Raw genomic sequence first — 14,048 nt, forward strand, 5'->3', positions numbered from 1 at the left:
GCAAAAATTTCTCCTTGAACAGAGGAACATCCAAAGGTCTCTGAAATGGGAACCCATTTTTGCAGCCAGTTTCCACAGGCCAGTTAGTGTCTACAATGATTCAAAACCTTTTTGGAAGGAAATGGATCCCCTTCAGATGTGACATTCACCAAAGTCAGCTCAATGTCTGGGGTATGGAGACTTGGGTTGTAGGCTCTTCCAAAGTTCTCATTGGTACCTTAGAGAGCTTGATAACTGAGGAAGGAATGTTGATATTACAAAAGAAATGACCTGTCCCTCAAACATAGTCTCCTTGGCCTGAAGATGGAGTTGGTTTGGTGTTCAGACCATCTTCAGAAGCAAACACATGGCTCTGAAATTTAGTAAGACCTGAAAAACATAATTTCTTGATGCTCATCAAAAATCTGAAAAAAGACTTGGTAAAGATCATGACAAGAAAACTTCCTGTTGTAAATAGAGTTGGTATATAAGAAAAGCACTTTCACACATCAATTATTTCTCATTAATCTACATTGTGAGGAAAGGTGGACTAGTTGTAATTATTTCTATAATCATTTCTAGAGTTAAGTGCCAATTTTACTCCCCGTGCTGCATCCATTAACCATTACTATCTGAAATGCATAAAAGGTGTTTTGGATCATAATCAGATTCCTTCTGCACATCAAATACGGACCATGTACATGCTTGTGCTCCTCAGGGTATCTTCTCTGTCACAAACCCCCACCCGGACATCTTCCTGGTGGCCCGGGTGGAGAAGGTTCTGCAGAATGGCATCACTCACTGCGCTGAGCCCTACATTAAGACATCCGACATGAGCAAGGTGTGTACGGGAGTAAATGACCTCTCTGAGGACACCTACACTACATATATCCACACACAGGGGACAGGCAGGAGAGGAATGATTTCACTCCACTGGCGTGTTGTTTAACTCATAGAAGCTATCTGGTGCTTCTTTGAAACTTCTGTTTTTGAAGTTTCTGTTTTGAGTAAAAAAGTTTCAGAGATGTATCACTTGATTTTATATTGCTGCAGTATTTACCATTACATTACTTTCATTAGCCATTTCCTATTGCTTTTATGGTTTTGTATTACACTTAAGTACTGTGCTACTTCTGTTTTTTTTTTTTTCCCCCTCCCTTCTTCAACATTCCCTGAAGTGGTGTGTGTGTGTGTGTGTGTGTGTGTGTGTGTGTGTGTGTGTGTGTGTGTGTGTGTGTGTGTGTGTGTGTGTGTGTGTGTGTGTGTGCGTGTGCGTGTGCGTGTGTAATGCACAGACAGTTCAGAAGGTGCTGAAGACAGCCAGGCAGACATGCCAGAGGCTTGGCCAGTACAGGATGCCCTTTGCCTGGGCAGCTAAGTAAGCCCGTGCTCCTCTGGAAATGCTGTAGATGCAAACCAGTCCAAGAGTCTGACTGATGTACTGGAGCCATTTCTGTAAATGCATGAATTCAGTTCCCCAAAGGTCTCCGCCTGCTTTAGGCCCTTTTAAACCCCTAAAACCTCTGCAGTTCAATGGAACGTATTCACGGTGAAGTGATATTTTTTCAGGCAGGTATTTAAAGATGTCCAGGGTAGCTTGGACGTGGATGGAAAATTCTCCCCTCTGTATCGTCAAGACAGCAATAAGATCTCTACGGAAGACCTCATCAAGCTGCTGATTGACTTCAGAAAGTGAGTGTGTGCGCATGTGTCTCCTGTGTTTTAGTCCAGGTTTGTTTGTTTTTTTGTCAGCTTTTGAAGTGAGACTTTCTTTTCCTCACAGACCAGAAAAAAGCAAGTTGCAGATCATCCCAGCACAGATGAACATCACCATCGAGTGTGTGCCCCCAGACTTGTTCAGTACGTCACCCAGATCCAGCACTGTGCTTTCTCCTCTAGGTTGCACATTAAGCTCAAATTCCACCAAGCATATCCTGCCTGTGTATCCATCTGATCTTCAGAAAACATGCAGCCAGTAACATGATGCTTGCGATACTCACGCAGGCACGTTCTACTACGTTTAAGCAAGTCTACCCCATGCGGTCACACAAGCGTATTGGCACATTCTGTTCCCGATATTGAATATTTATTTGCACTGTACGGTAGCGGGTTACTTAGTGGTTAGGGCTGTTAGCCACTGGAGCATTTTGGATTCAAAGGCAGGTGTTTCTCATAAGGAAATATATTTGAGGCCAGCGAGCCTGCATTTTTGAACAGTGCATCACACTCTGTGCTGAGCGCATATTCCCAGGTAAAATGAAGCTTCATATTTCTAATTAGTTTTCCAGTTTCACTGGAATTAGTTTTCCAGTTTCTAATTAGTTTTCCAGTTTCACTGGAAAACTAGGACATCCAGTGGAATAACGAGTTCCTTTCCATAGATTCAGTCACCTCATCGTACATCCCAGTGAAGCCGTTTGACGAGCAGTGCGAGAGAGCCTCTGTGGAAATGGAAGAGTTTGTTCCAGAAGAGGCCAAATACCATCACCCTTTCACCATCTATAAGAACCACCTCTATATCTACCCCCTGCAGCTAAAATATGAAAACCAGAAGACCTTTGCCAAGGTAGAGTTACAGCCAGCCAAGGTGTGACTTTTTTTTTTTTAATGTCTGTTGAGTTCAGCCCAAGACCTTGAGTGGCCTGCTGAAAGCGTAGAATATGTTCATGGGAAGTAGGGCGGTGGATCTAATGCGCGTGAAACCTTGGAGCAAACTCCTCGTGTGTGTTTTTTTTTTTGTGCCTTTCCTCTATAGGCGAGGAACATTGCCGTGTGTGTGCAGTTCAGAGATTCAGACGAGGAGGGAGCATGTCCGATGAAGGTGAGCGTGGCTTTGTGATGTCAAGTAACATGTTATTTAAACAGAGTTTTAACCAGAATGTTTTGTGGTTCTTCCAATTCCAGTGCATCTACAGCAAACCGGGGGGTTCACTCTTCACCACTAGTGCTTTTGCTGCCGTGCTGCATCATAACCAGAGCCCAGAGTTTTATGATGAAGTAAGTCTTATTATTTTCTGATTATTCAATTGCTGGTGCTTCACTTTGTAGTATAACAATGAAAACACTACACTGCCTCAAGATAAACTATGTGCAAGCTTGTGTGGTTTGATTGCTCGATTAGGTGAAATGGTATATGTCTCTCCCTTTTGAGTTTCTTCTTTCTTTTATATTAAAATGAAACTTTTTCAGCTTTTATTTTCTGTACGTTTATAAGTTCCTCTTGGAGTTGCAAAATATTTGTCAAGATTGAACAGACACTCCCTCTAAGGAAATGGAGAAGTAGACTTCTGTGATTATAAAGAATATCCAAACCGATGGCTCAAGATCCAGGGCAGAGAATAAATACGAACAAAAGTCATTTTTGTTCGTTCTGGTTACATGACTCGGTCACAAGACCACCTCCCATCCCCAGCCAAAAAAAACCTTGATCAAAATGTTCAGATATCATTTTCAATTTTTTTTTTTTTTTCTGAGGAATCAAGATTTTGAAGGTTGTCATGATGGTCAGTGTGAGTAGCAGGCAGGGTCTGTCTGGGAATCTCGCAAGTGAAGAGTCATTAGTCCCATTCAAAAGTACTTATGATTGGAAAATGTATGTGCTATAGTTACCACCTTGTGGCAGGAGAAAGAATTGAATTACACCATCCATTATGTAGTATAAGACAGGATACACAACTCATAGTCTTTAAAGACAAAGAATGATATAATGAGTGCATTATGTTATCATTGAAAATATGATGAACTTTTTATTTTTATTTATTTATTTTTTTTACAGAAACTTTTTAAGGTCTTAAGAGCTACAAATCACATTATAGAGGCAAATTTTGGAAATATTTTACAGCACCTTATCTCAGTCCAAATCGATAATCTGTTGTTTATCAAGTAACCTATGACACATGCACACCTGTAAGCACTTTATCCAAACAATGCTTTAGACTTCTGCATATTGTGGCCTATGTTGCCTGTTTTCTCGTTGCTGTTTAAGAAAAGGCTTACAGTATGTGTGCCGTGCTCAACACCACGTAACTGACCATGGTAAAATAACCGTGAGCCCCAAACATCATGGCTTCTTGTGGTTTATGCTCTGGTAGTTAGTTCCAGTTATAGAGATGGGAAAAACAACTGAAGAGCAACAAAACCGCTTAGTGTCATGGGTTTATGAGCTAAAATTTGTAATAACACCAAACATAGACTCTTTTCACAATGTCAGGGATTGGAAAATTTCTGAGCTCCCCAGGGGGCGTTACACAGATCTTTTCCCCCACGGTATAATAAATCTGTACTTCCATTTTACAAACAAAATGTACAAACCTGAGGGTACAGGAATATAAACAGAGCATACAGATTATTAAATTGTGTGTATGAATTGTCCTCTTTTTAATTCTTTGTAATGACCCCTGGGAGATGCGTTTAAAAATAAATAAATAAATAAAATAATTCAGTCAGAAGTATTATGGTATGAGTAGATATTGCTCAATTCTGTCAACGAAAGCGTCTGTTCCGCAATGTAAATAATGCGGCACTATTGGGATTGCTAAGGATATGCTACCTGCTTGTTGAGTGTGCACAATTGTTTTCGGTAAAACAGTTAAGAGTAGAAATGAGAGTAACATGTAGGACGCCATTGGGGCTATCCTAAAGATTAGGAGAAGACAAAAAACTTGGGAAATGTTGTTTTGTAATAGCTGTCCAGACTTGTCATGGTTAGCATGATTCTGGATTCAGTTAGGTTGTTTATGTAATGCCCTTGATGCGTGTTTCTTGTTGTGTAGTGAGGTGATATAATGAATCCCTTATGTTGTATTCCCTTTGCAGATTAAAATTGAGCTGCCGGTCCATATTCATGAGAAACACCACCTTCTCTTCACCTTCTATCATATCAGCTGTGAGCTCAGCAATAAAGCCAGCTCTAAGAAGAGGGAAGGCGTCGAGACACTGGGTAAGGGAGTGTGTGTGCGTACGTGTGTGTGTGCACGCGCATGCGTAATAAAACATAGAGTACACACACAGCTTGATAAAGTAGTCCATGGAACAGCTGGTGATGTTTTCCAGTGGGATATGCCTGGTCACCATTACTAAAGGATGGGAGGATACAGTCTTCAGACCTTCAGCTTCCTGTTTCTGCTCATCTACCTGCTGGCTACCTCTATGACAAGAACCAAGACTCCAAGAAGGTGTAGCTTCAACTCCTAAACATATTAGAATTATCCATAATCATACACTCTCAAACACAGTGGTTTCCTACTTTTAAATCAGACCTGACCTTGGTACTAAAATTCAAACAGTCCACCAGTATTTTGTGTAAAGACAGGAGCTTTTCCTGCTCCTCAACCACTTAATAATTGGACTCTTGGTTGAATAGATTCTAGTGGACTGGTTCTAGATCATTTTGTCTCATCCATGAAAAATGTTCTAGTGTGTGGTTCAGCTTGCCACTATGAAGTACATAGCACCACCCATAAAATCAGGGGTGCACAAATTGACTTTCAGGACTGCAAATATTGTACAGATTATTCTGATTATTGTTTCATTTATTTACACAGTACATATTTAACAGGGACTACTTGTACATCTAATGGTAACTCCAAAAATAAGTATAGTAATGAGTATAGTAACCAGAAGAAAATGCTTACTTCAAGCCAGCTCTAAAAGTAAGCTCAACAGACTGAACATCTGAATAGAAAGACAAGGGATTTGCTTTTGCACCCTGGGAAAATGCACCCTGTTTTCTGAAACTGTAAACTGGACAGATTTGCTGTTTGATTTGTTTGTAGGATCTAGAGGATAGATTTGGGTTTCACGCAAATGAAAACGACTTAAATGACTAGTGAATGAGAGAAACCCGTGAGCAGTGCTTATAGAAAGAAGACGCGCTGATGAAAATTTCACCTGTTGTCCTGAACCTTACCGAATGCTGCCAAAGGTTTGAAATTAATTCCCTTCATTTCTGCTTCTAGTCATCCCCAGACTTCAAGTGGGTGGAGAATGCCAAGCCGCTGTTCAAAGTGAAGACCTACGCAGCGTCGACAGTTTACACTCAGGTCTGCAACCTTTTACACTCAGGTCTGCAACCTTTTACACTCAGGTCTTCAAGAGTTTAAGCTCAGCTATCTCTTCTCAGGTCTGCTCGCTGTAACCTTTGCAATACTCTACAATTAGACCACATGGGTTTCACTCTAATGTATTAGTTATGTAAGGTATCCAAGTGACCCAAGGGATCTCGGCCACCTGCACGGTCACCTGCAACATACCACAGCAAGCGCATGCCAGGGTGTTTCATTCACTTGGTCATGTGTCAAACATGCAATACCACAATTCTAACTTGCAGTTTTTGGTTTTGGACCGACGCAGGATTTACACCTCAACAATTTCTTCGAGTACTGCCAGCGGATGAGGTCCACCTCGGAGGAGAACCCTACAGAGCTCATCAAATACCTGAAGGTGAGGGAGGTCACTCCAAGTGATGAAAACCACACTGATCTACTCTAGTTAATGTTGCACAGCACTTGCTCTTGATTTGTGCTCGAATGACATTTTTCACACATAACCGTAAAACCCCAAAACATATCTGCTTTACCAAGTAATACATTTGAACACGTACATCCTTTTGGCCTCTGGTGGTGTGGTAGTGCCTGCACGCTGTGGAGACTCATGTCATCATCAAGTTTCTGCCCACCGTGCTTGTGCAGCTATTCCACGTCCTCGCTACGGCAAGCAAAGAGGCTCAAGAGATCGCCGTCAACTCCACACGGTGAGCCAACCTCTTTCTGCCTACTGCAAGACAAAAATTTATGTGCGCCCGCCCCCCAAAAAAGGTGACTTTCTTAATGATAAATTTGCTAATGGTGGTGTAGACTGTATCAGTAATGGAAAGTAATGTTTCCTGCAGTGTGATCATTCACATTGTGTCCCAGTGCCATGAAGAAGGTGTTGAGCACTACCTACGTTCTTTTCTCAAGGTACACTCTCCTCATCTAGGTCCACTTCTGTTGTGTTCATATCACACACTGTTATACAGCTTGGTGCCAAAGGTGTGTAACATTAAAAGCGTACCATAGTTTTGTTTTTTTTAAATGACTATTTTGTTGGATTTCTGTAAATGTAGGTACGCTTTGTCTAAAATGTTTTTAAAATTTGCCTTCCCTCCATAGTATGTGTTTCTCACAAATAACCCGGCGTCAGGGACCTCAGTTACCACGCATGAGGTTTTAGCCACCGCTGTGACTACCATTCTCAAACAGACTGCAGACTTCTACACCTGCAACAAACTGCTGAAGGTTGTGATAAAACCTGATAAAATGTAAAACCTAATAAAATGTAATTGCTGTCCTCTCTTTACCATTAGTAACTATTATGAAACCACCCTTAATCTTACCGTTTCCTTGCTTTTTGTGCAGTATGCGATACTCTCTCCAAACAGCAGGTAGCACTGTGGGGTTTTTTTTTCCAGTAATTCGGACAATATTCAGGCGTTTTGCTGGACCAGAGGATTTTCATGTTCAGGCCTTCTGCCCAGTCTTTCTGCTCACAATATTTAATTGACCCTACATTATTGTAGTATGCTTCTGTACTTAAATTGATGAAGATGCATTTGTCTTTGTCTGATGTTTCAGTATTCCTGGTTCTTCTTTGAGACAATGGCCAAGTCAATGGCGCAGTACCTCCAGGAAGGCAACAGAATGAAGGTTGGTGCCACTTCCCTCACTGACGTCTCACCACTGTGGCATTTAGGCAGTAAGAGGGCGGATACATCGTAGTTAATGTGATTCACAAAAACAATCAGCCTTGAAGATATGATGTTATGAGCCAGACAAGTTACTAGCTTTCACTTTCCTTTGATTTAACTACCTATGCAGTAACCTCACCAGCAGTTATCAATCAATGCAAAAAATGCCCTTTACACACAATGGCACATATTCATGCTCTCCCAAGTGTTCAGTGACAGGTGTTTTCCTTGAGCCATGGTAAATGACAACATATGCAAAAACTTGTCTGGGAGTAAGTAGTCTCTGTCTCCATCTCTCACTGTTTTTTAGTCCATTCTATTTTTATACGTATACACAAGTACAGCGCCTGTAGTAAGACACACACACACGCGTTCTTCAGGTGTGTTGCATTGGTCTCCGTTCCTCATGTTCATATATATGGAAACGATACTGGTGCAAGAATGCAGTCCTTACCTTCAGCCCCGCAAAGGGCGTTCTGAAAAAACTGCCAAGTTCCTTATGTCAGCCGAGGCAGCCGAGACTCCTTTGATTTGTTTTGGCACATTTTATAGCAGCCATGACTCACATGTGCACACTCCCATGTAGCCACTCCCATGAACCGGTCGGGTACATTTTTGGAATTTTTTCGGAGGCTCTACGGTTTGGTCTGGTTATACCGTTCAGTCAGGTTTCTGCCAGTGCTCGTCTAGCTGGCCTGTAAAAGCTAGACGATGGATGAAGACGCACGCACACACTCTGTCTCCTCGTTCCCCCTGCAGATGCCCCGGGCCCAGAGGTTCCCAGACTCTTTCCAGCAGACGCTGCAGTCTCTACTGCTCTCCATCATGCCCCACATCACCATCCGTTACGTGGAGATCCCCGACGAGGCCCGCAGTGTCAACATCAGCCTGGCCAGCTTCATTAAGGTTGTGCTTTATGTTTACCCAAGACACACTCCTGCATGCATAATCCTCAAACAAAAACATGGTCTCCACGGGTGACTGGTATCTTTGATGACAGATAGCAGATTGACTACTGTGGCTGTTGTGATATTAGACAGAAAAAAAAACATTCTACTCATTCCAAATTATTTAGAGAAAATATATACCTGTATGGTGTACAATTGTCCATACAATGGTATGGAGGAAAACTACTTGCATTGTTTTCATTCTCACTTTTAACAGTAATTCTATTGCCAAAATCAAGCACGAAATGCATTGCATTTAGCAGTGGAGAAGAATTTAGCAGAGATGTTGTGGTGGAGGTATGGGGCTCTAAGTAGTGGACAAAAAGGAGTTTTGGGTTGTCCTTGTGATTCAGTGAGACATGACAAGTAAGAATTCCTGTCAAGCTTAATTTCTGTATTAAACATTTTCTTTTTTGTAGATATCAATGTGTGCTTTTGGTTTTATCTCCGTTTCTCTTCTGCAGTCTTTTTTAGTATCAGTATTCATGCTAATGCGTGATGAAATGTAAATGTTTCTTTTATGAAGTGATTCGGTTATGTCAGTATATGGATATGAATGAATTATGCCTCACTGACAGTTTACACTGTACCCACAAGGAAAACCTTGAAACATGTGAATCAGCAGTTCAAAAGCCCCTCTGGATTTTGAATCTGGATCCTTTGCAAACTTTTGACAACCAGACTTTGATTTGCATTAAGCCTCTGAGCAAAAATGACCCACTAAGCAGCAATGAACCTTAATGACTGTTTTTCATTTGGAAAGCTGATGAGAAGCAGTCTAAATGCATTTGTGGCCAAATCTGGCTGTACCTCAAAATTAGTTTCTAAAAAACAGAGAGGAAACCAACAAAAACATCTGATTATCCCCGCAGGTTTGTCATATTAATGAACATCTGCTTCTTTCTCCAGCGCTGCCTGACCTTCATGAACAGAGGATTTGCTTTCAGTCTGGTGAATGACTACATGTGTGGCTTTGGTCAGAAAGATCCCAAGGTGAGATATAACATGGGTCACCATTAAAATAAAATGGAGGCAATTGTATGCCACCCTACGTGAGTTATGACACGTTGAAAAGGCAGGTTGTAGAACTATTGCAATTAAAACAGAATGTTTAATGCTATATACAGATGTGTAATTTAATTTCACTAACAAATAGCAACTCCATACCTCGGAGGGTTAATATAGAGGGCAGTTATTATATGACAGAGAGATTCGGTTGTAGACCTGTATCTGTACCTTAATCAAATTAACGTTGACCTCATATATTCATTCCTATAGCGTTGCTTTAAGATATGCGGTGATTGGATGGCACAGATGCACTTTGACCACACCTCACATCAGATTAAAGTTGATTTTGCCACTATTTAACAAGTCCACCAATTTTCTCATTTTTTAACATTCATTTATACTCCATCTTCATTGTCTCTGTTGCTCAATATTAGTCGCGTCCTCCTATTCAGCCTGGAAATATTGCCAAATGGCAAAAAAACTTGGTGTAGGTCTCCTGGTGACACAGCCTGTCACAAAAAATGGGTGGGCCCATTGGTGGAACGCCGCTGGTTGCCGGAGGAACGCCACTGCCCGGCAGCTGCCAGGGTTCATGGGCGGATGTCATCGCCCACATGGACACAAACATGATTAAGATGAAGCTAATTTAGTTGGACGATTTGTGAGTGTACTTTTTTGAAGTCCAAATTTAGCTGTCACTCATCAGCTAAACAATTGATGCCTTCCTCTCTGATTCAAATCGAATAGCCGAACGTTGCAATCAAGGCCACTTCACATATCCTCTGTATTGCGGTGCCCTTTTACAATTTTATTCCTGAGGCCTGTTCATCAATTCTGCAAATTGGGTTCATGCACAATGTCTCAGCGCTGTTTAAATTTCATTTTTGGCTGTCTCCTTGATATTGGGACTGTGTTTGAAAGCACAAGCGTTTACACTAACTATAGAGTTGGTGGATCCAGGTGAGAATTTATGAATACTTTCAACTGTGTGTTTAATCCTGTTTAATGAGCTCTAAAGAAAGTATCCTATTGACAATAGTACTGTCAGTCTAGTAGCTGACTGAGGATAGATACCTTGCTGTACTCTCTTCTTTGCTCATGTGCTATATCTGTCAGGTTCTAGAGAAGTCCGTCTCAGCATTTTTATCTCGGCTCGTCATCTCGTCTCCTCATCTACAATACCATAATTTGTAAGTGAAAGTGTCTGGGAGTCAGTCAATGTAAAGACAAATATATCAGGTCATTCCAGTTTAATTATAATTTCAAAGCATGTAAAGATGTTTCTTTTAAGCAGGAAATTTGCAGCAGATGCTTAATCATTTTTCCTTGTGGAGGCATCAGTGGTCATTCAATGGCAGTATACCAAAACTGAAAGATTAGAGGGGAAAGGCAGAAGGGCAACTTCCTGTTTACCCTCTCCTTTAAAGTCACAGGCGATTTACTGCCTTCACAACACTGTTGCCTGTTGCATTACATTAATGATGCATGCTACACACACAGGCAAATGGCATTTATTTGAGCTAGCTATTGTGATTATGGCAGTTATGTGGACCTTTCACCATTGTTTGAGATGCTGTATACATTTTTCTTGTTTGGAATAACCCCAAATATCTTGTGCCCTGGGTTTGTAGTTTTTACATCTTGCATTTACAAGATCACATATATTTGGTTAGGTTCATTACTTGAGCCAGTAATACAGTGGTGTTTATTTGTGTCTATCTATCTATCTCTATCTCTATCTCTATCTCTCTCTCTCACACTAAAGGAAATAATAATGGATTTACCATTATGGATTAATTTTTTTTTTTAATTGTTTTTTTACTTTGCCACAAAGTGAAACCACAGAATGATTTGTGTTAAGTAGTAAATATTTCAGTTAAATATACCATAATGTCATGTTGTAACATAATAAAACAGATGGAGAGAGAAAGTAACATGCCTCTACTTCAGTCATAAATTTGTTGACTTCTGATTTACTTCAGAAAAAATCAAATAATACTCAGCTAGGTAGAGGGCTCAATTTGAACTGGAGGTGAACTTAAAAATGGGCACTGACTTGATTTATTCTTGAGAGTCCAGACTTACTTGTGAGTTGTATATCTGTGATTTATTCCCAACTCTGTGTATGTAACATTTATGTAAAGTATGTAACGTTTATGGGCAGAATACTATTTATAGCCGCTGCAGGATAACTGCAGTGCACAGTAGGTATGGTGGGTTTGAGGGGAGGGGGAGGTGGGTAGTCTTGAGTGGGGGAAAAAAAAAAAAGGTTTTCTTATTTAAAAAAAAAAAAACATAGTTGGGTATGGACCATGTTGTAAAAGAGAAGAAGAGATGCCTTATCTGGCATTACAAATATAAAAGGTAAATGTGTGATAGATGCTAGCTCATCCAAATTTTTCTTTGAATTAGAAATTCAGCCCCTCACACTCTGTCTAGATTATTATGCAATATGTTAGGTACGTGAACGAGATGCAAAAATGGATTTAGTATTTAATGAAGGCTGGGGATTTTTGCCAAACAAGATAAATAACTTTGATTTGTAATTCAGAAGAGTTTTTTTGTTTTTTGTTTTTTTGTTTTTTGTTTTTTTGTTTTTGTTAACATAGGTGTGCATGTCATACCCAATTACTGTCATGGGGGGGACGCATATAAACTGTCCATGTGCTATATTACTGAAGCAAACGTGTTGCAGTCGGCCTGTTGATCCCTGTCTGTTCGTATTCCTGTGCTGCATACAGCAACTTCACCTTATCCAGTTCTTGTATGAGCTCTTCATAATTCTCATATGAAAAGGTAAAAAGGGAAGACATTAAAAAGGTGTTTTGTTATATAAAGCGCTGTAAGCTGTTGAGCATTCTCTAGATTTTCCTTGTTCCTCTTGAAAACTTTACCAAAAAAAGTTAATTGTGCGGGTTTTTGGTTGTTTTTTTGTTTTTGTTTTTTTTGGTCAATGCTTTGATCAGATTTAATATGTGCTTGGTTGTCATTTAGAGTGTTTGTGGTAAAATGTTCTCAAAGTCTGAGTTCAAAGTCAAAAACAACTGTGTAATAAAATGAAAAGCACACACAAATTGCACACTATATTAAAATAGGAATGGAAATTCGAGTGAATTTGGAAAGGCTTAAATGTGTTATGTTGTGGGGGATGATTTTCTTTGCAATAATCACACATGACATTTGTTATTGACAGGTTTTGACAGAAATGAAGTTCTACTTCCTCATGACAGTGTGCAATCATGAGCACTACATTCCCCTTAACCTGCCCATGGCTTTTGGTCGAACCAAGTTACAGAGGGTCCAGGGTAAGTTTTCAGTCCGCAATGATTCTTCTTACTGTTACATTGCTATACTTCACCCTTTCCTCCCCCACACTACCAGCACTTGGTCCCGTCCACACATCCTAAACCTTGATTTCATTCTAACTACTACCCCTGACCTCTGTCAGTAAAACTTTACATTAGGAACTAATATTATACTTTTATAATAGTTTTTGTATAAGCACTGATCAGTTTAGACTTATGTATATGTTGATGATAAGACAAAAACAGTTCAAGTGTAGAGAAGAAAGGATGAAATATTCTTTCATCTTTGTGATAAATGCACAGGTATACCAGTGTCTAAATGTAAAGGTGTACCCTGCTCCTCTTTCAGTGATCGGCTGCTTTTTTTTTCTATTGGAGCATCAGGGTTTGCTTTCCCAAATGTGCCGTGCTGCACAAATAGTGACATCGTACCTGAGGAGAGCTAGAGTGAAACCTTCCTGTAACAGATAGCTTTATCAGGACAGTAAAGTAGACCCAGGACCCAGATAAAGTAGAATTTAGAGCTGGTAAACCCTGAAAGTGATCCTGTTTCTGTCCTATTTGAACGCATGTCTTCACATGCCCATACTCAGACATGCATGGTGTCCTCCTCTTTTCATTTATGTTTTTTGTTTTGTTTTGTTTTTCCCTTGTGCTCATGCTTAGATATTATTTCATACGCGGCGGAGTATTTTGGTGTTATAGGTAGGTGATACCGGCCGAAACAAAAAACCCAAACAAACAGCGCCTCCTACCACAGCTTTGAGCCTCCATAACCTCACTAACAGGCCCGCTACTTCCTTGCAACACCCATTAATCACGCTTGAACATCTAACTGCCAGTGTGTTGGACATGTCCGGCCTGGGCCTGCACTCTTTCAGCTCATTCTGAGTGTGCTTTGTTATGCTGAAACCCAATGCCCCATTGTTTCACACTATGTTGAATAACTTTGAAATGTCAGAGGGTGGATGATGCCTTTTATGCAAACCGAGTTTCACTGTTGGGTCCCTCTGATGTATGTTATGGTCACACTTGATTGCATATCTCTCAGTAGTACTGTATGTCCTGTCATATACCACCATG

General features: G+C 40.5%; 1 protein-coding gene across 10 annotated transcripts in view; it reads left to right on the plus strand.

Annotated features, from left to right (window-relative positions):
- The window catches only part of dock11 (dedicator of cytokinesis 11), a 51,031-nt gene that overhangs the window by 14,308 nt on the left and 22,675 nt on the right, over window positions 1-14,048 (plus strand). For 4 of the 10 annotated variants that reach the window (XM_081694456.1, XM_081694451.1, XM_081694454.1 and 1 more), the window contains exons 13-31: window positions 698-820; window positions 1,275-1,357; window positions 1,549-1,671; window positions 1,763-1,839; window positions 2,361-2,566; window positions 2,735-2,800; window positions 2,884-2,976; window positions 4,795-4,918; window positions 5,032-5,153; window positions 5,937-6,020; window positions 6,331-6,420; window positions 6,609-6,730; window positions 6,869-6,938; window positions 7,131-7,256; window positions 7,593-7,664; window positions 8,465-8,611; window positions 9,562-9,645; window positions 12,854-12,965; window positions 13,632-13,670. In XM_081694456.1, coding sequence (XP_081550582.1) covers window positions 698-820; window positions 1,275-1,357; window positions 1,549-1,671; window positions 1,763-1,839; window positions 2,361-2,566; window positions 2,735-2,800; window positions 2,884-2,976; window positions 4,795-4,918; window positions 5,032-5,153; window positions 5,937-6,020; window positions 6,331-6,420; window positions 6,609-6,730; window positions 6,869-6,938; window positions 7,131-7,256; window positions 7,593-7,664; window positions 8,465-8,611; window positions 9,562-9,645; window positions 12,854-12,965; window positions 13,632-13,670 — 1,963 coding nt within the window. The remainder of the gene's footprint in view (window positions 1-697; window positions 821-1,274; window positions 1,358-1,548; window positions 1,672-1,762; window positions 1,840-2,360; window positions 2,567-2,734; window positions 2,801-2,883; window positions 2,977-4,794; window positions 4,919-5,031; window positions 5,154-5,936; window positions 6,021-6,330; window positions 6,421-6,608; window positions 6,731-6,868; window positions 6,939-7,130; window positions 7,257-7,592; window positions 7,665-8,464; window positions 8,612-9,561; window positions 9,646-12,853; window positions 12,966-13,631; window positions 13,671-14,048) is intronic. The other 6 variants (XM_035536656.2, XM_035536657.2, XM_035536658.2 and 3 more) reach the window with 4 other exon arrangements.

Source organism: Electrophorus electricus, chromosome 13 (genome assembly GCF_041902795.1).
Source record: "Electrophorus electricus isolate QZ-2024a chromosome 13, ASM4190279v1, whole genome shotgun sequence".
Lineage (NCBI taxonomy): Eukaryota > Metazoa > Chordata > Actinopteri > Gymnotiformes > Gymnotidae > Electrophorus > Electrophorus electricus.